At 41.8% G+C, this 27,062-nt stretch overlaps 1 protein-coding gene across 2 annotated transcripts in view; it reads left to right on the plus strand.

The window, feature by feature from the left end:
* The window catches only part of ADGRA3 (adhesion G protein-coupled receptor A3), a 125,176-nt gene extending 98,823 nt beyond the window's left edge, over window positions 1–26,353 (plus strand). For both annotated transcript variants that reach the window (XM_082728681.1, XM_082728682.1), the window contains 7 exons: window positions 1,447–1,660; window positions 1,871–2,079; window positions 10,765–10,889; window positions 11,994–12,117; window positions 21,895–22,040; window positions 24,528–24,623; window positions 24,765–26,353. In XM_082728681.1, coding sequence (XP_082584807.1) covers window positions 1,447–1,660; window positions 1,871–2,079; window positions 10,765–10,889; window positions 11,994–12,117; window positions 21,895–22,040; window positions 24,528–24,623; window positions 24,765–26,007 — 2,157 coding nt within the window. In that variant the 3' untranslated portion in view covers window positions 26,008–26,353. The remainder of the gene's footprint in view (window positions 1–1,446; window positions 1,661–1,870; window positions 2,080–10,764; window positions 10,890–11,993; window positions 12,118–21,894; window positions 22,041–24,527; window positions 24,624–24,764) is intronic.
* Window positions 26,354–27,062: the final 709 nt, after the last annotated feature.

Here is a 27,062-nt window from a genome sequence, read left to right on the forward strand (position 1 = left end):
AGGCCAGCAGAGGGAGCAGCTGACCGGAAAAGCAGTATAGTGAGGAGTCACGTAATTAATCATCCCAAAAGGCCCCATGTTAAGGATGTCTTTCTCTTGGCTGTCAGCTGCTCTTATTCTGATCCATCTTTGACATAGCCTGCAGAGTTATCTTGCTCGAAATCCTATCTGCCCAGTTCAAGAGTTTGCCAGCGAAGGAAGAGCAGAGCATTTCAGCAAGGGATCGTGGCATGTGCAGTGCTCACAAGTGGCTTAAAAAATGTAGGAAATCACAAGGGTTGGTATATTCAGGGTGGCCAGGTTACAGGTGTTGGTATAGGGAATGTTAGAAGAGGAATTTGAGATGTAAATTTTAGCCAAATCCTATGATGTACTTAGGTTTGGGGGCAGTATTCTCTAAACATTGGCGAACTGGGGTGTTCTTTAATAGAAGAGCAAATATGTTTCTTCAGTTGAAATTCTGTTGGTGATGTGGACTTAGGACTGGAGAGAGTTTGATGTCAAGAGAAAAACTTTGTGGGGCGCGTGGGGGGCTCCGTCGTTGGGCGTCTGCCTTCGCCTCAGGTCATGATCCCAGAGTCCTGGGACACTCTGCTCAGCAGGAAGTCTGCTTCTTTCTCTTCCACTCCCCCTGCTTGTGTTCCTTCTCTCACTGTGTCTCTGTCAAGTAAATAAATAAAATCTTAAAAAAAGAGAAAAATTTTTTGATGAAGTCTTAAAACAGAATTTTTTTAGGTGGTTAATTATTTGCCTCCTTGGTATCTGGATTTGATTTTTATTGAATGCTGAATAATTTATAGTTTAACAATTCCTAGTAAAGAAGTATATAAAACATTCAGCCAGCATATCCAGCTGTTCTGTTTGATACTATGTTTTTCTTAACATAATTTCTAACATGTTTCTTAGTCTCAGGGGGCACTTCTGCTAACATCAGAGTTTACTTGAATCTAAGTTTCTATTAAGTCTGTACAGTTTCTTTGTGTTGACAGTTTGAATCCGTCCTAAATCATCTTAGAATTCCACAAGTCCAAATTAATTAAAGTCACATTTGTGGTAGGCTACATTGGTGCTTATGTCTATAATTGATTGTTGTAAAATTGATAGAGTGATCACTGAGATTCTTGATCTGTTTAATGCTATCGACATTAGCAGTATTTGTTACCGTGGGAAAATTCACTCTATTGTCTGAAATAATTCCTTGTAATTTCAACCCTTTGAAATGGAGTTTGCATTTCTCTTTATTTTATGCTTCTGTGCTTTGGTGTGGTGTTCAGATACTTCACATCCCTGATAAATTGTTCTAGCTATTAAATTTCATATACATACATTGAGAAACCTGTTCAGGGTACAGTTAGGAAACATTCATAGCCGTCTGAACTATTCTTTCTGGTCTCTGCATGCTAATATGGTAACCTTTCTTTGATTTTGTTTTTCATGTATTTTCAGAATACTATCATCGAGGCTTCTATTCAGCTGCCTCCTTCCCTTTTCTCACCAAAGCAGAAAAGGGAAGTCAGGCCCACTGACGACTCTCTCTGTAAGCTTCAACTAATTGCATTCCGCAACGGAAAGCTTTTCCCAGCTACCGGGAATTCAACAAATTTGGCTGATGATGGAAAACGCCGTACAGTAGTTACCCCCGTGATTCTCACCAAAATAGGTTTGTTATGTGGCTTATGTTCAACTGTAGTAACTGGGCAGTGGGACTTTATGAGATGCCGTACCTAAAAGATGCTTATTTTTGTTCCTTCTCATTTTAATGAGTCCCTAGTGAAAAAAGATACCACAGAGTACCCATTAGTGTATAAGTCGACATTTAATCGTTTCTGGAGTTTGTTTCAAAAATGTTTCCATTTCCCATTTTCTCCAGATGGTGTGAATGTGGATACCCACCACATCCCTGTTAATGTAACACTGCGTCGAATCGCACACGGAGCAGATGCCGTGGCCGCCCAGTGGGATTTTGATTTGCTGAACGGACAAGGAGGCTGGAAGTCAGATGGGTGCCGTATACTCTACTCGGATGAAAATATCACCACCATTCAGTGCTACTCCCTTAGTAACTATGCAGTTTTAATGGTATGGCAGTTGTTAACTTGATGCATAAACGCTAAATTTCCTCATTTTTTCCCTATGCATATTTAAGCTCAAGTGAAGATTTTTACTTTTTAACATAAACTGTTACATTTCATCAGGAGGTGATATTTGGGGTAATTCTGAATTTAAAGGGGAAATTAAGTGATGACCAAATGCAATGTATGGGGTTGAACTTGGTTATGGGGATTTTCAGGAAACTTTATAAGTGACTTACTTCCCCTGAACTCTGACCTTCCGAAATTTGGAGACATTTTGGGTTCATACAGTCCAGCTCTTAACTAAGGAAGAGTGACTCATTTGCCCAAAGATATACAGTGAAGAGCGAGAGATTTTCCTTCTTCTCCATTTACCACCTTTTCCCGCTATACATGGTAGGTTTTAGACGCTTGAATTTAGAGTAATGGTAGCAATTTCGATTTAGTCACGGTAAGTGACGGCTTTGACCCAGGTCATGGCTTTTCACGGTTAATGCTAATCAAGCTAATGTTGTTTTCTGTTATTTACGACTGTTCATACCTGTTGGTCTGTGGTAGCCCATTTCTTTAGTCTCAGGGAAACTAAAATCTATAGATGTATATAAACATTTCTATGAATGTATAGGAACAGTTCTTTTATTAATGAGTTACTTAAGTGAATCTGGTTCCTGGGCTGGTGAGTATGAAATTAGCTATACTGGTTTATATTTTATATTACAGTATATGCATGGAGTACGTAGACATGCGTTTGGAGAACAGGGGAAGGGATTACAAATCTGAAAGACATTTTTGAGAAATGGCACAGGTTCAGGTTTTGATTATAAAATAACCTGAAATTAGGAAGTACTGGAGGAAAAATAATAGACATACATTGTCTGAACTTCATAAGTAGAGAAAGTTGGGCAAAATAAATGAAACAAAACACACAAAAGACATTTTATAAGCTTCACTGTTAATGAAGTGATACTGTACATGTGAAACTTATTTTTATTTAATACTAGTTAAAAGCATCTATTTTTGAACTTCCTAGATGTTCTTCTAAACTGTTTAAATTGGCATAATCCTTTTCTAGAAAGAATAAGCTATTTTATCTTTCATGCTTTTAATCTTTTAAAAAATGTAATACACAATTCTTTAAAGCTAAAATTACAATACCGGGATATTTTTCTATTTTCAAAGACTTGCCTTTCATTTGCTCTTTTAAAATGTAACTGTGCCACCTAGAGGTACAAAGTAAAATGTATCTGAAATTGTGAATCAAAATTGTAAGAAAGTTAGTATATGGGATTTTTAGAATTGCTAATTAAACGTGAAGGTACAGCTAGTGAAATTATGCGTAGTCTTGAATAAAGTTATATCTGAGATAAAACAGGTCTCTCCTAAATTTTGGAAATCAGCATCTTTTTTCCTTCCCTGACGCTGTTTTTAATAATCAATAAAATCCTATTGTCTGGAAAACTGTCTTAATACATGGCTTCCTGTAGCAAATCTGAATTCCTATTTTGGCAGATAAAAACCTTTTCCTCATCAGGCTTTAAAGAATTTTGTATTTAAAAAAAGAGAGAGAGACAGAATATATTTGTTTGCAAATCCAGAATAGAAACCATGGTTTGCTTCAGTAACTATGACCAGTTACGTATATCCTAGGTCACAGTGGGAGCCAGAGTAAAAACTTAAGCAGAAATTGGGTTTGATTGAAATAAATGATCAGAAATAGTAGGAATTGAGGCAGAAAGATTCTTGGAAGTTGCGGTCAGTAGGAGATAAAGGTGAGTAGTACGGAGGTAACGTGTAGGGTCAGACTATTTGTGTAGTACTTGATACCCAGTCGGTGATAGTGGTAAAGATAAAATAGCCTGTGGACTGTGATTCCCTTTTGTTACTGTGTTCACAGAGAAATACAGGAAACTAGAGAGCTCTCATTTGTTATTACATCCCTTTAGTGTGGCTTTGAAATTTTGTTTGTGTAAAACTTGCTGAATGAAAGCAAACTCGAGCTTCACCTACACTGTAACTAAACATGCATGCTAGCAACATTTTTAAAACATAATTCTTGGGGCACCTGGGTGGCCCAGTGGTTTAAGCCTCTGTCTTTGGCTCGGGTCATGATCTCAAGGTCCTGGGATAGAGCCCCACATTGGGCTCTCTGCTCAGAGGGGAGCCTGCTTCCCCCCTCTCTCTGCTTGCTGCTCTGCCTACTTCTGATTTCTCACTCTGTCAAATTAAAAAAAAAAAAACATAATTCTTAAATAGGGACTACATTCACAGGGATCAAATGTTTTAGTTATTTCTACACATTAATATATAGTGAAAACTTGACCTCCACCCCTCTCTCCCATCATGGTTATTATCTGTGCAAAGTAGGTAGCCTGTCACTAACAGAAGTTTCTTGCCTGTGGAAGGGATTTTCGTGTGTATTGAAACGGAATGAATATATAGTACTGTTTTCTCCCATTTTTACTTGAAGGCTGCATGCTACAAACATTGTTTCAAACCATGCTTCCCCCCCATGAAACAGTGTATCTTATGACGGTGATGGTGTCCTTGGAATAATATATTTTATGATGCCTTAGGATGTTAGGATGCTAGTGGCTAATTTTCATTAAGTGCTTATGTTCTAGGCATTCTCCTGAAGTCTTTACATGCATTCACTTATTTGGTCATTATAGCTACCTCAGGAGGTCTAGTGCTACTAACATTATTCCCAGTTTACAGGTGGAGAAACTGAGGCATAGTGAGGTTTAGCACCAGGCGCAACTTTGTAAAGTTAGTGTTGGAATCGGGATTTGAATTTAGGCTCCAGAAATCAATGTTCTTAATCAGTCCACTAAATCTCCTTTCTGAATTCTTCCTGTATCTTCCTCATTCTTCTTTTTTATACATATAAGATTTATTCTAGAAAAAGTGCAAAAGAGAAAGAGTGCAAGAATAAGTTGACGGTGGGGGAGGCAGACGGTGAGACCCCCCCCGCCCCCCCCGAGCATGGAGCTGGATTCCAGGCTCGATCCCATAACCCGTATGAGATCAGGACGTGAGCCAGAACCAAGACTTTGATGCCCAAACGACTGAGCCACCCAGGCGCCCCAGCTTCCTACTTTTTCACCATTGAATGTTATTTTATGTTCCTACCATGACTTATTTAGGTCTCTCTCTGTTTCCAGTAATTGCCTTGTACAATACTATTTTGCAAGAATCTGAGAATACTCATGTGCATGGTTTTTTGAGGGACATGGGCACTCTGGAGTGGGATTACTGGATGATAGGCTCTCCATACATTTATTGGTTGCTTATGCCATACAATTGACCCACGTGGTTGTTTTGGTTTATAGTCTTGACGGTAATGTAAGTTTTAGTTTTTCCATGTCCTTGCCAGTGCTTGGTAGTGCACATCATTTTTTTTTTTTTTTTTAAAGATTTTATTTATTTATCTGGCAGAGATCCCAAGTAGGCAGAGAGGCAGGCAGAGAGAGAAGCGGAAGCAGGCTCCCCACTGAGCAGAGAGCCCAACGCGGGGCTCGATCCCAGGACCCTGGAATCATGACCCGAGCTGAAGGCAGAGGCCTCAACCCACTGAGCCACCCAGGTGCCCTGGCAGTGCACATCTTTAACTGTAGTCTTTGATGGTGGTATTCTGATATTTTAGTTTTATTAAAATTATTATTTAATTTTAATATTTATAATTTAATTCAAATTAAAAATGGTTTTAACTTGTTCTCTGTTGACTAAAGATGCTGAGAACTCTGTTTTCTTACTGTCAGTTTGGGTGTCCCTTTTTGTGAAGTTCCCACTCAGATCTTGCCTGTTTTCATTATCTTTGACTTTTAATTTTTTTTCTCTCAGTTGTATTGAGATATAATTGACATGCCACACTTTTTAAGGTGTACAGCATAATGACTTGACTTCCACATACTATGAAATGATTATCACAATAAGTTTATTTAACATCTGTTATCTCGTATAAATACCAAAAAAAGAGAGAAAGAAACTCAGCAACTTTCAAATACACCGTATAATAGTGTTATCTTATAACTGGGAATTTTTGCCTTTTGATCGCCTTCATCTAGTTCTCCCTCCCCTCATCCCCTGCTTCTGGTAACCACAAAAATGATCTCTTTCTCTATGAGGGTTTTTATTGGTTTGTTCATTTTGTTTTGTTTGTTTTTAAGATCCCACATATACATACATCTTGCCTATTTTTACTTTGCTTATCTGTTGTTTTCTTGCTGACTTACAGGAATTCTTGGTATGAGCAGTGAATAGGAGCTCCTTGTTGGGTTTATGTGTTGTGAATATCTCCCAGTCCACGCCTGGGACTGGGCTGCTGTAACAAAGTACCACAGGCTGGGGGTTCATAAAGAACAAAAATTTATTTCTCACAGTTCTGGAGGCTTGAAGCCAAAATCAAGGTACTAGCAGATTTGGCATCTGGTGAGGGCCCGCTTGTTGGCTTATAGATGGCATCTTTTCCCTGTGTCCTCACATGGTGAAAGGGCAAGGAAGCTCTCCGGGGTCTCTTTTATACAGGTACTAATCCATTCATGAGGCCACTCTCATGTCTTGATCATCTCCCAATAGACCCCACCGCTTAATACCATCATATTGGGGATTAGTATCTCAACATATGATTTTGGAGGGACACAAACATTCAGTCTATAAAAGTACCCTTGTCCTTTTCCTCTTAGTGCTGTCTTTTTATGAACAGAGTTTCTTAATTTTTCTAAGGTTTTGCTTCTTATATGCTATTTAAAAAATCTCTCTCTACCTCAAAATTAATATTTTTTATCTTTTACATTTAAATCCATGATTTGACTAGAATCGACCTTTGTGTATGGTATGAGGTAAGGGGAGCAAAATCTTGACATTCTTCTTTTTTCCTTAGAGGAAAAATTTGAGAAACATAGAAGCCATAGTCTTCCCCCCCACCCCCCTCCATTTCTGATTTCAGATCTATTTTTAAACTTTATTTTATTGGTAAACTTTTTAATAATTCTTTGAACTCTGACAGAGTGTATTTCTTTGGATTTCCTTCCATTGTTCAGGTCCTAACAGGTTTAGATAGTTACTGATTTATAATTACCCTTATTACTACTGTAATGACAATGGATTATTTAAAACTGCCATTGAAGGGTACCTGAGAGATGGACATTAAGGAGGGTACTTGGAGTCATGAGCACTGGATGTTGTAATATACAACTGATAAATCACTAAAATCTACTTCTGAAACTAATAATACACCGTATGTTAATTGACTGAATTTAAATAAAAAAATTTAAAAAAACTGCCAGTGGTTTTACATTTAGCGAGTCTCAGTTTAGAAGTAACACATAAATATGTGAACCTCTGTTTATTAAGTTAACAAAATTTTTTCAAAAACTCTTCTTCTAGTTGGGGCCTTATTCATCTTTGTATGGTTTTTTTTTGTTGTTGTTTTTAACCATATTGTCAAGTGTTTGGATACTCTACATTGGGGAAATTAACTAATGTAAAAAAACTATACTTTTCACTTCCTTTCTCCTTATTTTCTTAAACTTTGTGCCATAAAGAAGACTGACCGATATGACCATTTAGTGATGGGCTGTTGCATAAGCACGAGAAACAAAGTCTTCCCCATTTCCTTACTGTGTTGCAAAGTTTTTCTTTTTCTTTTCACGGGCGCCTCCTGGTGGTCACACTCAGACAGTGTATTTAGTGATACTTTTGTTACAGTATTATAAAGCTTATGTGTTTACTAGTATGATTGAAAATAATTGTGATTCGGATTTCTGCTTTGTTGCTTTAGATCTTTAACTTCTCTAGCATCTTAATCTTCTCAGTTGTCTCAGATAACCTTGTATTCTCGTCTTCTAGCGTCATCGAGATAGGTTTTCTGGGGCACCTGGGCAGCTTAGTCATTTGAGTGTCTAACTCTTGGGTTCAGCTCAGGTTGTGATTTCTGGGTCGTTAGGTGGAGTGTCCCATTGGGCTCCGTGCTCAGCCTGGAACCTGCTTGGAATTATTTCTCTACCTCTCCTGTTCTCTCCACCGGTCCCATACACACTCACTCTCTCTCTTTCAAATAAATAATCTTTTTTTTTCTTTTTAAGGATAGGTTTTCTTAGTTTGTTTTCTTTATACCTGAGGTCTGTAAACCATTGTGAACATGTGACCCATGGGCCTAGTCCCATGATCTGCTTTAAGAGGTTAATGGGCCCCTTCACAGTAGCCTCAATTTCCCTCTTGGCCCTCAGAGCCTAAAGTACTTCCAATCTGGCACTTTATCCCCTTCCCTGGGTCAGTCTCTCAGTGAGGGTTCTCTTCCCTTTGGGCGGGTCAGTTTGTGGTGACAATCTAGAATGCCCCAGAAGAAGCATGCCATGCAGGACCAGTGACAGGAGCATCTGTGCCTTCTTCGATTTGTAACTTGGAATTACAAGAGTCTTTGCCCTTTATTTTCACCTCCAGTTTCTTTCTTATACTGTATTCTCTTCACTTGACTTTTGAAAAATACTAATTGCTTTTAAATGTAAGTATTATATACAGTATATTTTGGGAACTGAGTTGGCGCTTTGTCTGACGTTCCCTTAGATATCATGTGGCCACCTGCATTGGTTCCTCTCCTATGAGGCCCGTGGAAGGCACAGTGGGGTGCCCTCTCTGGCTCTCACCCAGATCCCACCAGGTGACCGGTGGTGTCTTCACTTTATAGGCAGGCAATGGCTCCAGACTCAGGTAGCCAGCAAGAGAGGGGTGATGTTTGAGGAATGTTACGTATGTGGTGTATGAAGGGTATCTAGAGGCCAAATCCTAGATATTGGAAGTTTATCTTCTGTTATTAATTCAGATTGGGAAGAGTAGCTCTTTGTAGAAATTGAGAGGAAATGTGTCTGTTTTTACTAGCATCTAACTGCTTCTCATTGCCCCAGTGTTTGTTTAAATTTTCCCATGGATGTTCTAGACTCTTGGCACATAGTGAGGGCACTGTACCGTAGACTAATCATGGGAGCATCTCACAGGGGCAGATTGTGCTGACTTCGTGGTGATAGGCTTTTTTTCCTGTATTTTCCCTTTTTTTGGTTGTCCATTTACAGCCTGTCAGCTCCCGAGGGCTGGGACTACGTTCTGTGTTTCGCGGAGTATTCGACGCTTGGCGTTGTGCCTGGCCGTGGTAGGTACCCAATTAACATTTGTCAAATAAATAGATGAATTGCAGGCTTGAGATTCATCACGACACCCGGGAGCTCTCAGACTAGAATTCAATTTCCCATGTTGTATCTCCAGTTTCCTATTAACCATGAATTTGGTCAGGCTCTGTGAGCCTCTCTTCCTCATACCTTACAGTGAGGGTCTTGTTAAGGTATTCTGATAATGATCTTGCTCGATCTATAATTTGTATATTGTCCACTTCCCGATTCTTTTTTTTTTTTTTTTTAATTTATTTACTTGACAGACAGAGATCACAAGTAGGCAGAGAGGCAGGTAGAGATGGGAGGAAGCAGGCTCCCTGTGGGGTGGAGAGCCCAACGTGGGGCTTGATCCCAGAACCCTGGGATCATGACCTGAGCCGAAGTCAGAGGCTTAACCCACTGAGCCACCCAGGTGCCCCCACTTCCCGATTCTTTAGGAAAATATGCCCCCTGTTCCATCTAGCTTTTCTAGATGTCTTGGGCATCTCTGGTTGAAAGATGCATTTACTGTGAGTGGCTTCCTCCATCCCGTTGTCCATTTGCACCTTCCACAGTCCATTCAGAAGGGTCATTTCAGGACAGGATCTGGTGACTTTGCAACCCCTGTTTTCTGGCACGGCAACTGTGGCCAGGGCAGAGGCACCCGCCCAGCCTGCTGTGGTCCTTCACAAGGAGGAAGCCTTGGGGTGTGGAGTGTTTCCATTTGAGTCGGGCAGTGTCTGCTTTGTGTTCGGGAACAGAGACTTGGCAGCTACGTTCCCTTGGACCGAATCATCATGGCGCTTAACCTCTCTGTGCCTCACTTGCTTGACCTCTACGATGGGGCTGCTAATACAGCTACGGCCCACAGAGTTCCTCGGTGTAAAGTGGGGCATGGTGCCTGCGTCATGGTCAGTGCGATAGCAAAGACTTGCTGCTATTTCCAGTGTAGATTTTTGAGCTCTTTGCTCCCAAACCCTGTTGCCTTTACCATCTTCAGACATCACTGTGATCTGATTGTGGGTCTCTTTCCCCTGTGATGGGCGGCCCTTCGAGGGCTGGAACCACGTCTTACCATCCCGTTCCAAGTGGTCAGTCTGCTTGTATTTGTTGAACTCAGAGTTGAATTTGACCTCAGATGGTCAGCAAGGTCCGTTGAGGCTTGTTTGTCTCGGCAGAACTGCTGGGCCTTATCACAAGGCTGCTGCTGTGTTTCCATGACCCTCGGAGCCAAGCCAGCAGTTTATCTGCGGCTCAGATACAGAGCAGGTGTGTGTGTGTGTGTACACATATGCATGTGTATATGTATATACACATGCATATAGACATACATACACACACACACATACACACCATATGTACATACTCTGTAAGTAGCTTACACACTGGAAGTTAGGAAGGCAGAGTAAGGTGTGAAGAAGATAACATGAAACACTGGTTCTTGAGTAAAACAGAGATGTGAGGGTCAGCCTGTGTTTGTCCTTGGAGGTAATATCTGTGTGTCATGTCCGGAAACGTGCAGCTGGAATGGGCTTTCTCTTCTCCCTCAGGACTTGACAGGATCCGAACTCTACACCCAGGCAGCCAGTCTGCTACACCCCGTGGTTTATACTACCGCTGTCATTCTCCTCTTAAGCCTTTTGGCGGTCACCATCAGCTACATATACCATCACAGGTAAGAAAGGCCACTTGGCAAATGGGGGACTTCAAGTCTCAGGGGAGTTTATTTCACATGGAGTTAGGGTAAAAGGGACTTTAGCACTCTGCTGTCCCTCCAAAGGAAGAGTGGTTATTTCAGGACACATTCAGGGCTCGTTCAGTTCATGGAGTTCAAGACATAAGTAACGAGTCCATGAAATGGCAAATTCATCTTTTATAGCATTCAATCTGTTTGTATCTAGGAAAGAATATAGGAGGTATGTGTTGGGGGCTGGGAGGTGGGGCAGGGGAGCAGCAGCCGGTGGGTGAGGTGAACTGGAGACCTGTTACCTGTGGAGGTGTCTTCCAGAAGCTGCCGGTGGTGGGACTTCTATTTTTGACTCTGTGCATGTTGTGATATTCTTTATGTTATAGATGGCACTCATAAGGAAGTTTGTGGCATTTAAGCATGGATATGGTTTCCGTTAATTGGAGGCAAAGCTACAGAAACTTTTATTTTATGGTAGGAAATAACAAACTAGAAGGATTTGCTAAGCAGAAATTCACTTTGCAAGAGGTTTTGCTAGAATGTATTTTCCTATTTAAGTTGGACTTATATGGCATTTCTTGACATTTAGTTAAGAAACAAAAGGAGATTTTGATATTAAAAGAAAGAAAGACTTCAACATTTTGTTATGAAAGGCCAGAAGGAAATGTACTGGGCATTTAGACCGTGTTATCCTAGTAGGTCAGGAAAAGCAGAGATTGGCACCTTGCAGAAATCTCTTGGAAGCAAACAAGTAATCCAGCTGTCATAAGACGTGGTGACTAGAGAAGCCCAGATATTTCTTATTATGGAGAATTTGTTTAGCCTTTAGTGGGTGCAGTAGTTCCATAAATGACTTGTCTTTTTCAGTGCATGAAGTGAAATGTTAAGAAACTGTATTGAGTTAAATGAGGTCTCAAATCTGTGTGTGTGTGTGTGTGTGTCTAATAGTTCATGCATTTTAAGTAAAATGTTTAAGCATAAAACATCTACATTTGGCCTTTTATGCAGTTGGATTGCTAACTTGTGGTTGAATATCATAGCGTCCTGCTTCATATGAACTAGCCTGAATATTAATGTTTTTCCTTTTAACAGCTTGATTAGAATCAGTCTCAAGGGCTGGCATATGCTTGTGAACTTGTGCTTTCATATTTTCCTGACCTGTGTGGTCTTCGTGGGAGGAATAACCCAAACCAGAAATGCCAGTGTCTGCCAAGCGGTAAGTCAGGGTGAAAACCTGAAATGGGAAAAAATAATGGTATTAGAAAGTAATTTCATGTTTTTTTAACTATAAAAGGAAGCATGTTTTTTAAAGTTAAACCATGTATGTTCTTTAAAGTTAAACCAAGTATGTTCTTTAAAGTTAAACCAAGTGTCTGTCACTCACACGTTTTTTGAACTATTATTTCATAGCCGAACATGTGACTTAGGAGCTTGTGTCTTTATCCTTGGGAATTCACTGCTACTTGTTACATCTTTTATAATGCTAAACATTTACTTTTAAAAAGTTGTAAAACCCTGACTTAGGCTAAGAGAAATGCGGTATTTTTTTTGACAGTACCGTTTTATTTATTTATTTAAAGATTTTATTTATTTATTTGAGAGCGTATGAGCAAGAGGGTGAGCAGCAGAGGAAGAGGGAGAAGCAGGCTCGTCGCTGACCAGGGAGCTTGACTCGGGGCTTGATCCCAGGACCCTGAGATCATGACCTGAGCTGAAGGCAGATGCTTACCTGACAGACAGAGTCACCCAGGTGCCCCAATAGTAGGATTTTTAAAATTGTTTCACCTATTTATGGAAACAATAGGAATTTGAAAAGATTTAACTGTAAGATATAAAAATCAGAAACTTCCCAGGGCACCTGGGTGGCTCAGTCGTTACGTGTCTGCATTGGGCTTGGGTTATGGTCCCGGGATCCTGGGATTGAGCCCCGCGTCAGGCTCCCTTGCTCCATGGGAGCCTCCTTCATCCGCTCCCTCTGCCTGCCTCTCCCTCTGCTTGTGCTCTCTCTCACTGTCAAATAAATGAATAAAATATTTAAAAATAAATAAATGCATACATACATACATACATACCAGAAATTTTCTGTGTATGGTAAATATGAAAAATTAAAAATAGTCAACTTTTAATTTCAAATAAATTATTATATATATAGCCCCAGTGAACAGTATTCTTCTGAAACATGTGTAAAAAAACCAACTGCTCAACATGTGAATACACATAAAAAATTGTGCATATTTCCTCTATTCGTGTACTGTTTTCCATATGCATGATTGAAGTGGTGCCGTGTAGTCATTGAGTTCAGACTGCCTGGATTTGGGTCTTAGGTCTCCTTTGCTGTTTCTATGGGCAATTCATTTAACTTCTGTTTTAATTGCCAATAAAACGTAACAAAAGATTTACCTCTTCACAAACTTTTAAGTGTACGGTTTAATATTAAATAGAAGTGCAGTGTTGCACAGCACATTTCTAGAACTTTTTCATCTCGCATGACTAAAACACTGTGTTACCCCACCGTGTTACCTTCTGAGGCTTGATTACTTAGATACCTCGTCTAAGTGGAATTATGCAGTGTTTATCATTCTGTGACTGGCTTATTTCACTTGGCATAACGTCCTCAGGGTTCATCTGTGTTGTAGCATGGGACACGAGTTCCTTCCTTTTTAATGGCTGAGTAATATTTCATTGTGTGGTTACACCAGCTCTTCTTTATCCATTTATCTGTTGATGGACATTTAGGTTGCTTCTGTCTCTTAGCTGCTGTGAACAATGCTGCAGTGAACAATGGGGTGCAGATACCTGTTTGAGATCCTGTGATTTCAGTGTTTAACTTTTCTGTGTTTTAGCTTTCTCACCCATAAATTGGGACTAACATTTACGTTGTTGTCAGATGATGTGATATATGTATGTGTGTGTGTGTGTGTTTATATATACGTGTGTATATATATATATACACACACACACGTATATAAATCCTACAGGTAATTTACAGAGAAATGATTTGAAGTAATGGGAAGGTTTAACATACAGAAGTTGGATGCAGAAATGCAGCTATGAGAAAACATAATTAATGTCAAGATGCCATTTATATAGTAACGAATATCAAGTGCTAAGAAAAGATAAAAGATGTTCATGATTTACAGGCCAAATTGTAATAGCTATTTAAGAAGATGTAAATAAATGAAAGGTATACTAGGCCCAAGGACGGGAAGTGTTAATATCAGAAAGATGGCAGTTCCTCTGAAATTAATATATACGTAAGAAGGGGGTTTTTCACAAAATACAATAAAATGATTTTTGAAATTCTGTTAAAAGCAAAGGACCCAAGATGAAGATAGCCAGGACCCTTCTGCAAAGGAAGAGGGGAGCAAGGTGACTGTCTTTCTGATCATCAGAACTTGGGAGGCTCTCGTCATTAACATTGTAGCGTTTGGTGTAGGGACAGAGACATGGACCAGCAAGTAGAATGGAGACTCCGAAGCAGCCCCATGTGGGACTTTGGTGTGAGACCAAGGTTTGCATGCTCTTCAGTGTGGGGAATAGACACGTCTGTGTGGTGTAGAGGAGCTGGGGAAAATCCACGTGGGAAAACGACAGTGGATCTGTAGTCGTGCCTCGTAAAAATGTCAACTCTGCATGGATTAAAAAACTAGCATGGCCAAGCCAAAATGTTAAAATTTATATTAAAAAATACCACAGTCCTTGGGGTAGGGATTTCTTAAATACAACACTAAAAGGCATTGACTGGAAGAGAGATAATTTAACCAAATTAAAAATAAGAGCCTTTGTTAATTAAGATTCCTTAATGAAGGTGGAAAGACAAGCTAACAAATTGGAAGATGCTTTTCTTAATACATACCCCTGAAAGGGCACTGGAATAAAAAATACACAAAGAACTGTAATCAGTGAGAATGCCACAAACAGCCCAGTAGGAGAGGTGGTGAGAGTGGACAGGCTTTTCAGAGGAGAGGATAGGCAGAGTCCGTACGTACGGGAGAAGGTGCTCAGCATGACGGGTGGTCATGGAGATACAAATTAAGACAGTGAGGTAGCATTTATGCCTTTTCTGTCAGCAAAAAATTGAGCTTGACAATGCCAAGTCGTGAAGAACATGTGGGTCCGCATGTTTTCTGCATCGTGGGTGGGAATGTTAAGCGGATGATTCTGGGAGGCTTTACGGTCTGAGGTTAAACACACACGGACCCTGGGACCCGGCAGCCCTGCTCCTGACTCTGAGAGTCCGCTCGCCCATATGTAACAGACGTGTGTCTAAGAGTATACGCGTGTCCATGAATATTCATAGCAGCACTGTGCCCAAGAGAGAGAACCTGGAGGCAACCCAAGTGCCCATCAGTGACTGAGTGAATAAACTGTGATATTATGCAACAGTCAAACTAATGAATTACAGCATCGTCTAACAATATGAGTAAGTCTTAGGCATATATGTGAAAAAATTAAGTCCCATAAATTACATCCACCCTGCTTTTTTTTAATAAAGCGAGAAGTAACTACAATGAAACAGCTCACTTTTAATGAAAATATGTAGATCCACTAAAACTGTAGAAGGAAAGCAAAGGGATGATAAACATAAGATAGAGAGTAATGATTCCGTGGGGGGAAGTGGATTATATTGTTTGATACAGGTTTTGGTCAAGGTCTTGCCTTTTGTCTTGCTGATAAATTCTTAGACACTTAGGAATAATAACTAATTAAATAAAAGCAGGACGTGCCTGGTCCGGTCACTAGAATGTGTCCTGAACCTAAGGTTGACAACTAATCCAGTGTCATACAGCTGACACCTAGCTTAAAATGAAGTGTGCAGAAGACTCACAGAAAGGATTACAGCACAAAGAGTACCTGGTATACAGTAAGTGCTCAATGGGGAGTGGCTATTACTGCTACCATCACTACTGAAAAAATGCCCTCTCTGCTGTGCAGAGTATTTCTGTTGTAGGCCATTAGTATATCCCACTTAATTGGGCATATGAGAGGTCAGGTAGTGGGTTTCAAGTCAACTGAATCCATGCATAGAAGATAATCTGTTTTCTCAGTTACTACCCCCCACCCCCGATTCCTTTTCATCCTGTTTGTAGGTCTTGGTTTACTGTTACTGTTTGAAAGATACGGTCTCTCCCCTCCGTCCCCTCATTATCCTGTGGTGTTCATTCAGTCTCCATGATGCCTACAGCCCATCACAGTTGACTGGTGTTTACCTGTTTTCTGTCTCTGGACCCGACGCTCTGCAAGGAATCCCATTAATCTGATTCACCTGTGTGTATCCTAGGATCAGCACGGGACCTGACCCAGAGTGGGTGATACTAGATGTTTAGCAAATATTTATTGGGCAAATGGACAAAAATGGCCTCGGTTTACAAATAGTAGAAACTCATTCGACTCTGGAGCCATTTTGAGCAGAGGCTGTGGGGAGAGAGTGCGGCACACGGTGGTGGTCATGGGAGTCTCGGTTTTGTCTAGAAGTTTTCATTGTTTTCACGAAGCAGACACATTGATTTCACTAAGGAAATGAACAGGAAGAGGCCATTGTGAAGAGGACTGCCTTTCATTGTCCTCTGAGTGATATTTTATACCTTTTCTAGAAAGCTTTAAAAGGAGGTGAATTTGTAGGGAGTGTTCAGAATCTCTATGTTGAATATCTGTGGCTTAAAGATGTATTTAATTTTTTTTTTAAGGGAAAAGCAAGGCAAGGCTTTAGATGTTTTTACATGTCATTTTCTTCTGTTTTCCCACTGTTCTCCCTTTTATGAGAAACATAACACTCTTGCTGTTTCTGACTCAGAATGACTGGCTTCTCTTTGCTGTTGCGATAGTTCAGGTAGGTGCCAGCCAAGAGGGGAGTCAGTGGAAGGCAAGCAGCACTGGCCTGGGGTTCCAGACACTAGTAGGTAGGTTTTAATTCTGTGTCTGCCGGGATGACGAGTGTTGATGTAGGAAAGACTTTAGGGTTCGAAGCTGACAGCCAAGGAAGAATTCTTGAGACGTCTTTGGTGCAAGAAGGTGGTTTTATTAAAGCACAGGGACAGGCTCCGTGGCAGGACAGGCGGCACCGGGGTCATGAGGAGTGGTCCATTATATACTTTCAAGTTGGGAGGGGGTTAGGGACAGCAGAAGTCTCTAAGGACTGTTGGAAGCAAGATTTCTAGGACCTTGAGGGGACTAGCTATTGTTGGATTATTATTATTGTTACCGTCTGGTAAAGCCTTAGTCATGAGATCTTTTTTTTTTTTTTTAAAGATTTTATTTATTTGAGAGAGAGAGAGTACATACATGTATTACCAGCTGCTGAGGGGAGCAGCAGAGGGAGAGGGAGAAGCAGACTCCCCGCTGAGCAGGGAGGCTAATGTGGGGCTCAATCCCAGGACCCTGAGATCATAACCTGAGCTGAAGGCAGATGCTTGACCGACTGACCCATCCTGGCACCTCCTTTGCTCATGAAATCCTTTAGATATATATTGGTGGGTCACATACTTGGGAGATGATTGCCAACATGTATATATATTGGGTGGTAGAGATAAAGGAAGTTTCCAAAGAAATTTTTCTATGTTAAAGTAGGGTTACAGGATCCCGGCGGTTGGGCCAAGCTTGCCTTTTTGTCCTTAGCAAAGTGCTAACATCGAGGCAGCTGAGTCCCTAGAGCAATGTCTCTCTGCCTGTTGAGGGACTGGGCAGGGGGCTGGAGGTAGTAAGGAAGTATAATAATTTTTCTTCTGCCTTTGTTTTCCACAGAAGTATGATTAGTCACTCAACCTGGTAGTGGCTTAATGTTTCCTCTATAAAATAAGGGGTTGGGCTAGGTAACTTACATGGTCATTAAGGTTCTTCTAGCTGAGCCCCATGTGCACCTATTAGAATCCTCACATGTGCATACCTTACATGCTTTTTTATGTGTGTACACATAATCGGTATAGTTTTATGTTTCTTATTTCCCTCCCAGAGCTCGTAAACTTTATGGAGGGTGAGAACAGCTTCTACGGTACTTTCCTCCCCACAGTGATGGGTTGAACTTGTTGCGGGTGCCGTGAGGCACTTTCCTTCCCACTCTGAGTCTTAAGTCTGTTCCTGGGGACCACGGGTGCGTTTTTGCAGGAGGAGCTAAAGGAGAGCTGAGCAGCCGAGGGACAGAGTAGCCAGGGCTGTTGACTCCAGGTTGGAAGGGTCCTGGGTTCTGGGTCATGATGTGCAGCCAAACGATTGTGTGATAATTAATTTTCTGGTCCTTGGTTTCCTTACCGATGCAGTGAAAAGATTTGGCCGGATCTTACCTAAGTCACCGTGTTGCTCCACCACTCCATGATTTAATTTATTAAATCCAGAGCCGGCTAACCTTCTCTGCTGTCCTTTTGTGTCTCTTCTCCAGAGTTCTGCCATGGCACGTGAAATGCCTTGGGGACACTTAATCAGTGAGTTTTAAGACATTTTACTTGCCAACTACTTGCCGATGTGTTATCTTAACTTGCATATTAATCCCAGGAGGTACTTGTTACTCCTCTGTTTTACCAATACAGACATTGAGTCTTACGGAATTAAAACAACTTGTCTTAAATCACTAGGGCTGTTGGGTGGCAGAGGTGAGATTCAGATGCCAATGTCGCTGACTCAGGTGTCCTCTGTCCCTCCCCTGGGGTCATTGTGCTTCACTGTTTAGTGAGGACCAGCACTGCCTAATAGGGGCATGGCTTTTAGAAACCAGCACACATGGGTTTGAGCTGCAGCCCTGCCACTGACCAGGTGATCTCCAGGGGATGATTGCATGCCTTGTTCAAGGTTAATGCCCTTCACTGAATAGTGACATCAGGAGGATAAAACGGAAGCACTTACAAATTGTCTTCATGCGTTTTGGGGCACAGAGTGGGCATTCAATAGTGGAAGCTGTTACTATTTTGCATATATTCATACGTGATTGTATGAATATAAAGATCATTTTTTTTTGCACACTCACTATGCATGCTGTACTATCTTAGGGTTATTGGTGGTTAAAAATAGGATCGTTATAATGTCCGGTCACTAATTTGTGAGAGCTTATGGTTCAGTAACATGAAGTGCAACTCTCTAGGACAATTATTTTATTTTGCAGTTTTGGAAATTGATGTCCTGAGGTCAGGTGACTTTTTTAAAGTAATCATCTGTTGCGTTTAATTAATCATTTAAATTCCCTATGAATTGGATTCCTTATTCCCCAACTACACACTTTCCAATTGTGTATTTTTGATTTATGTGAAAGAAGTTTGACAGTGAGGTTGCATTTCAAGTGTCTGATGGAGAAAACAGTAGGAAATATCCCATTCCAAAAGAAATACCATCTCTGCCAGTTCTCTGCTTTCCCTTTATTCTGGTTCTTGTTGAATATCTGACGATTTGTTTACATGATGATTACTAGGTGATATCAGACCCCTAAAATTCTACTGTTGGTAATGATTTTGTTTGACTGAAGGCTTTTTATTATCTTTCAAGTGTGAACACTCTGGAAATTTTGAAATGCCTTAGAAAACACTTCAGAATCTAAAGGTTAAGTTTTCCCTCTTAGATCCAAAATCAAAAAATGCTCTATCTTGCACCGCCTGTGTTGAAAATGTTTTCACTCCTATTTTTTTTTTTAAGATTTTATTTATTTATTTGACAGAGAGAAAGATCACAGGTAGGCAGAGAGGCAGGCAGAGAGAGAGGGGGAAGCAGGCTCCCTGCTGAGCAGAGCGCCCGATGCAGGGCTCGATGCCAGGACCCTGAGATCATGACCTGTTCCGAAAGCAGAGGTTTAACCCACTGAGCCACCCAGGTGCCCTTTCACTCCTTTTTTTTTTTTTTTAAGATTTTTTTTTTTTTTTTTACACTGATGGATAAATTATTTATTTGGTTATTAGCAAGGCTGAACTTTTCTCCATATGCTTATTGAGAGCATTTCCAAACAACTCTGAGTTTGGGTTTCTAGACTCCTTCAGCTTTTCTTTTTTTTTTTTTTAATTTTTTATTTTTTAAAGATTTTTATTTATTTATTTGAGAGAGAATGAGTGAGAGAGAGCATGAGAGAGGAGAAGGTCAGAGGGAGAAGCAGACTCCCCAAGGAGCTGGGAGCCCGATGCGGGACTCGATCCCGGAAGTCCGGGATCATGACCTGAGCCGAAAGCAGTCGCTCAACCAACTGAGCCACCCAGGCGCCCTCACTCCTATTTTTTAAACTAACTTTGCCGCTCGGTCTCATTCTTCTGACCTCCGATTCTGAGGAGCCTACCATTTTGAGTCAATGTCAGGCATTTGTCTTGAACGTTTCCGTGTCTGTGTACCAGATTCATTTATAATATTTTTACTTCTAGTAATGGGTATGATTCCATATAGCCTCAGGTTTATTTTATGCTTTTTGTTCCACTTTTCTCTGTAAATACTGCTTTTAACCATACAGACAGTAAAACTAATAGAAACCAAGGAGCCACTTTTTTCTTAAAGAAGAAAATAACTATGAATTTTCTAGTTTGGCCAAGCTGGATGCCCACTTCCCGGGTCAGAGCAAGAGTCACACTGGACAATGACTGTCCTCATTTTTGCCCTGCAAAATAAGACTTGGGATTTCATTTGCCTGAAAATGAACTCTGGGCTGCAATCTAAATGCTTTTATCATTGCCCTAGGTTTGATAATGTCAATCAGTCTGATTTTCTTGAGACCTGAGAGCCATCCTCTTAGAATGAAAAAAATTTGTCTTAAAGATTTTCATTAGAAGGATTTTACCTGTGGTAATTATAAAAAAAGAAATGATCGAGCAGATAGTAAGTAATTAGTCAGATAAGAAAGCTGAATAGTGTCCTTGATGCTCCAATGACAGGTATACTTTTCCTAAAATGGATTTAAACCTTTCTTAGGTTCATATATAGCTTTGTCTAGAATTTTATCTCCAAATAGAGTTGCTTCACACACAGGTCACCTGTAAACATGTCCTCCATCACCCCCTTGGGAAAGAAAGTTAGTGTGAGCACTACATTTATTGCAGATTTCCAGTATTTATTAGGTTAACCTGTTAACGTCTCAAATACTGTGCCCATACAGTCCCTACAGAAATGCTGGATTGAGATGGTTATTGATGATATTCCCACTCTTCTAATGAGGAAAATTAATTTAGAGAGGTTACATTATTTACTTAAAAGCACACTCCGAATAAGTAATAATAAAAATATAGATATCATTTTTCTTGATTGCTTCTCATCTGCCAGTCAATGTGCTAAATGCTTTATGTAGATTATCTTAGCCCCACAGTACTTTCGTCTCCCTCTCTGTGGATGAATGAGGAAATAGTGCTTGAGATGTTACACACCTTTGCTGAGGTATCACAACAGATAAAGGGAGGGTCTTGGTTTTAGCACCAGATAGAAGTTTTGATTCTAGACCTCATTGTCTTACCAACAGTATATTATATTGCTGACCTACCGTTGCCATATATGAAAGTTCTGAATTAGAACAACTCAGGTCTGTCACGAGGCTTGGTGTGCTGTGACTTCTGGCTACTCTTGCCCTCTACCTTCTTCCTTAAAACGGGCCTCAGAAACCAAACTCTGATTTAGAACATGGCATCTGAGAGAAACACACTTTTGATTTAATGTTGTCTAAGAGTCCATTCCATGAGGTATGAAGGATTATCTTATTTTATGTGGTCTGCGGGCCTCCTAGATTCAAATGTTCTGTGAGAGCACCTCATCCTCTGTTCTATGTCTGTTTGGATACTTTGTTTCCCATCCAAGTACTAACCAGGCCCGACCCTGCTTAGCTTCCGAGATCAGACGAGATCGGGCGCGTTCAGGGTGGTATGGCCGTAGACTGGATACTTTGTTTCATTAGGGGGCAGAGGAATCGGTCTTTAGGATATACCTTCATACGGTTTTTGAGTTCTGTTTTTGAAAGTTACATACCAGGTATTTTTCGTAAACCTTGGAGGCAGCTATTACTGGGGAATGTTTTTTTTCCTTTAGTTTATATATTCTTCAATCTTCTTTCTAGGTTGGAATAATTCTTCATTATTCCACCCTTGCTACAGTACTATGGGTGGGAGTGACAGCTCGAAATATCTATAAACAAGTCACTAAAAAGGCGAAAAGATGCCAGGATCCCGATGAACTGCCACCTCCACCAAGACCGATGCTCAGGTATCTAAGATCTTTGTTTATTATATTAAATGTCCACTGAACCGTTGAGGTGAAGCTATTTTAAATAAAACAATGCTGAGTAAATTTTGGAAAGTCCAGAAGGGACTTTGGAAGCTGGGCTTCCTGGGTTTGAGTACTGGCTGCGTAGCCTTGCAGCTGGGAGGCCTTCGTGAAGTTCTCCACCCTTTCCCAGCCTCTCTCCCTCATCTGCAACGTGGGAATAAATAAGTGCCTTAAGGTGGGACTGGCCGTCTAACAGGCTCTGAGAAAATATTCGCTGTTTTTATTTCCTTAGAGGTCATGTTGGAGATTTTAATCTCCATAAGTATGTTTCAATTTAATTATTCTCTACAAAAGACAACACAGTTTTGGAGTTACACTCTTCTTCCCAACTGTAATAAAAAATAATGGATTACCGGGCTGGATGAGTAAAAATTGACCAGTGCCGACCTTGTGGATCCACCACTGGCTGTGTGGCTGGCACTGGGCCAGGCACCCAAGCCGCCCTGCCTCTGAGGAGTTTACAGTCTGCCTGAGGAGACCATGAAGAAGCCCCTCAGGGCGGTGTGGGAACTGTAGCAGGGATAGGTTCTCATGAAAGTGCAAACAAAGGCGCCCTTAATTTGGGGCGATGGTGGGTATTGGGAAGTATTGATCATTAGGGATGACCTTATTGAGTGATTAGGGCAAAGGGGAGAAGCGATGCTGCAGACACAGGATTACGTGGAGACCTGAAGGAACTTGGAGAAATAAACTTTGGCTGGAACCAGGGTGAAAGCTCCGTGTCAGGCCTGTGGGAACCGTGTGAAAATGTGGGGCTCCGTGGAAGACTTTTATCTCAGGGAATGGCTGGACGAGGTATCTTTCTAGAAGGACAGCCTTGCATTAGGACGCCATATAAACTGGAGAGCCTGAGGATAAGGAATTCTGTTGAGGTCGTTTGGGTGGTCCGCGTGAGGACTGAAACCACAACAGTTCCCCTCATAGAGAATGGAGGGGGTGCATGTTCAGGACACTTGAAGCAGCCTCTCTGGGATGGATGACCAGTTAGATTTAAAATTGTGGGAGGGAGAGAAATTCAAAGATGGTTTCAGATTACTCTCGTTCACCAAGGGCACCTTAGCACATGGCACTTCTACCGTCTGAGAATATAGAAAATGTAGAATGGGGGGCAGGGAGGGTACATGCAGAGGAGGTAGGCTCACTAGTTCTTTCTGTGAGTAGATTACATCTTTGGAAACAGGGTGCTCCACAGGGAAGACGTGTTAGGCGTTTTGGAAACAGCACAGGATCTGTTCTCACATGTAGTCACTGAAGCAATGATGATGAACCAGATGCCACAGGGATAACTTAGCATGGTCCTGGGGCCATAATGACATTTAGTAGATGGGCCATAGCCAATCAAGGGAAGAACTGAAAGAGAACACCTGAGAACGTACGAAATTCAGGGGGCGAGTGGTGCGTGGACGACGGGCGGCAGCAGGCACGCTCGGCCACAGAGTCAGATTATAGGACTCTATTCGACACCTCTGTCCCTGGCCTTAAAAGAACCGAGAGACGGTGTTTGAAGAAGAGGTTTGGGGATCCCACCCTCCTTCCTGTTAGGTTCCGAGAGGGGAAAAAAAGAAAACAAAAAACCAAAAAACACACAAAACACCAAGCACAGGTGTTAAATCCCCAGTGCTATCTTCAGCCAGCCAACTCAGGACTCGGGCTGTGTCTCTAGAAGTGGCAGATGCAGAGTTAGGATTATGACCCAGCCTGGGAGGAACTGGCCAGGGCACAGAGTCCCTACTAACTCTTTTCAGAGAGCTCAAAGAAGCTCGGGCTGAGAAAGGGTGTTTCTCTGGTAGGACCTGCCACCACTTTGTCTCCCTCTGTTATTATGGCACCGTCATTTTTTTCTGCTGTCCCCAGTGTGTCCACGGGAGAGGGTCAGGAAGGGCCTGCGCACGTGTGTAGCTGCTGGGACCTGGCACCTGCTTTACCCGAGTGACGAGGGACAAGCATACACAGCGGTAGGGTGTCCCAGAACACGCAGGCTTAGCCAGACATTAAGAAACAATGTCATGTGTTTAGTCTGAACTATGGCACAGCAAGACATTCAAGTCTACTTGGTAATGGGCTGACTTTCTGGTTGGAAGGCAGTTCCATCGGCAAGAAAAGAATGAAAACCTTACCTGCAGTAGCCTGTCATGTCCACAGGGTGGCAGAAGCTGACCAGCTTTCCTTCAGTTGGAAACTTGGTAGCCTGTTCTTAAAAAAAAAAAAAAAAAAAAAAGAGCTATCCAAACAAAAATTTTTTAAAAATTTCAGAAACTTATTGTTAACCTAACAGCCTCCAAAAGTTAATCTCCAGCTTGTTAATGGGGATAGGAATAATAATGAGTCATGAAGGAAGGGCTTTTGCAGGACAGGGATACTGGGATGTGTACACCCTGATAACTTGGAGTGATGAGCTGATATTTGCATTATTCCTCCTTCCAGGTTTTACCTGATCGGAGGTGGCATACCCATCATAGTCTGTGGCATAACGGCTGCGGCAAACATCAAGAATTACGGCAGTCGGCCAAATGCACCCTAGTGAGTGTTTTGTGTTCTCTGTGTACCTGGACCCGATTGCTTCCCTTTTTAATGATTTTCCCAGACCCTGACTTGATTGCAGTTTCTGGAACAGCTCGTTGGTGCGTCGCCTCTGACCCGGTTTCTCGTCTTCTCTTCTAGCTGCTGGATGGCCTGGGAGCCCTCCTTGGGAGCCTTCTATGGGCCTGCCAGCTTCATCACCTTCGTAAACTGTATGTACTTTCTCAGCATATTCATTCAGTTGAAGAGGCACCCCGAGCGCAAGTACGAGCTCAAAGAGCCCACGGAGGAGCAGCAGCGGCTGGCGGCTGACGAGAACGGCGCAGGGCGTCGCCAGGACTCGCTGTCTCTGTCTCTCGTCTCCACGTCAGCACTGGAAAATGAGCACACGTTTCATTCTCAACTGCTGGGGGCCAGTCTCACCTTGCTCTTCTATGTCGCCTTGTGGATGTTCGGGGCCTTGGCCGTTTCCCTCTATTACCCTCTGGACTTGGTGTTTAGCTTCTTTTTTGGGGCCTCGTGTTTAAGCCTCAGTGCCTTCATTGTGGTTCACCACTGCGTGAACAGGGAGGATGTTAGACTCGCGTGGGTCATGACCTGCTGCCCCGGCCGGAGCTCGTACTCCGTGCAGGTCAACGTGCAGCCCCCCAGCTCCGGTGGCACCAACGGAGAGGCCCCGAAGTGCACCAACAGCAGCGCCGAGTCCTCGTGCACCAACAAGAGCACGTCGAGCTTCAAGAATTCCTCCCAGGGCTGCAAACTGACGAACCTGCAGGCGGCCGCGGCTCAGTGCCACGCCAACGCTCTGCCCTTGAACTCCGCGCCTCAGCTCGACAACAGTTTGACAGAACATTCGATGGACAATGATATCAAGATGCACGTGGCGCCTTTGGAGGTTCAGTTTCGCACAAACGTGCACCCGGGCCGCCATCATAAAAACAGGAGTAAAGGACACCGAGCGAGCCGACTCACAGTGCTCCGAGAATACGCCTATGACGTCCCAACAAGCGTGGAGGGCAGTGTGCAGAACGGCTTCCCTAAGAGCCGGTCGGGCAGTAACGAAGGACACTCGAGGAGCAGAAGGGCGTACTTAGCCCACAGGGAGAGACAGTACAACCCCCCGCAGCAGGAGAGCAGCGACGGCTGTAGCACACTCCCCCAGAGCAGCAGAAATTTCGAAAAGCCCATTTCAAACAGTAGTAAGAAAGATGCCTTAAGGAAGCCAATTGTAGTTGAACTTGAAAGCCAGCAGAAGTCTTACGGACTCAACTTGGCTGTCCAGAATGGACCAGTCAAAAGCAACGGGCAGGACGGCCCCTTGCTGGGTACAGAGAGCACTGGCAACGTTAGGACCGGGCTGTGGAAACACGAAACTGCTGTGTAGCAGTGGGGGAGCTGGGGGGGGAGTGGTTCTGAGGCAGAAACCCAACAAACTGTGAGCTTCACATTCCTTTAAGCTACGAACGTGTGCAAACGGTTTACAGCCACCTTAGGGATTCGAAACAGTTTTGAATAAACTTCTACATTTGGGATTTTACATATTTTATATCCCCCGATTGTTGCTTTTTTTTTATGAATTAAAAAAGAAAAGAAAAAGCCCTCCGAGCACTGTTTTAGTTGTAAAGCACCAGCAGGACTTGGAGAATCTGAAATGTAGTTTTTTGGAACCTGTTCTATCTACTTAACATTTCAGGCTTGTATTTAATACAATAAATAGGTGTTTGTCCTTGTGTCAGTCTTACATTTTTGTGTTTTATAAGGGAGGCATGTAGTTCTAACTATATTTACACATGGGGATGTCTTAATGAGAACTATATGTAAAACAGTTCTCAGACTTTCACATAATTAACTCCAGCGATTATGACCTATAAATCAAAGCTTTTTTGGGTAGATGTATTTTATAAATACAGTTTTAAATGCTACAAGGTTTTTTTAAAGATCTCATGGAATGTTTTTTTTTTTTTTTTGGAAATCAAAATGCCTAAAAAGCTCTTTCTAAATTGCCTTACTTTGCTGTATCACTTCAGTCCTATTAATATTGTTTTGTCACTTTTGTGGCTTTTCAGTGATTTATATTTTGGTTTAATTTTTTTATACATTCTGCACATCTGTTATTCTTGAATGTAAGGGAGGAGCAACCATAAAAGTAAGAATCATACTCACTTATTCTGAGTTCTTCAGTACTGGCCATTATGTTGGCTCTTACCCTGCTCTTAAATAGAGCTCCTCAGGTTCATGCTGAAGTACTCATCTTTCAGTTGCTTTCAGAGGGCAAAAACTGCCCTGATCCAAATGTTGTCATTGGTGTTGATTCACTACAGTCATTAAACATCCCTGGTCCCTAGTCTCACTGGAGTCCATCTCTGAAATTTTGTTTTGCCTTTTTTTTTTTAAAGTTATTTAATATGTTGCATTTTAAAAACAGTTTTAATGTCAGTA

This window comes from Mustela nivalis (assembly GCF_964662115.1).
Source record: "Mustela nivalis genome assembly, chromosome: 4".
Lineage (NCBI taxonomy): Eukaryota > Metazoa > Chordata > Mammalia > Carnivora > Mustelidae > Mustela > Mustela nivalis.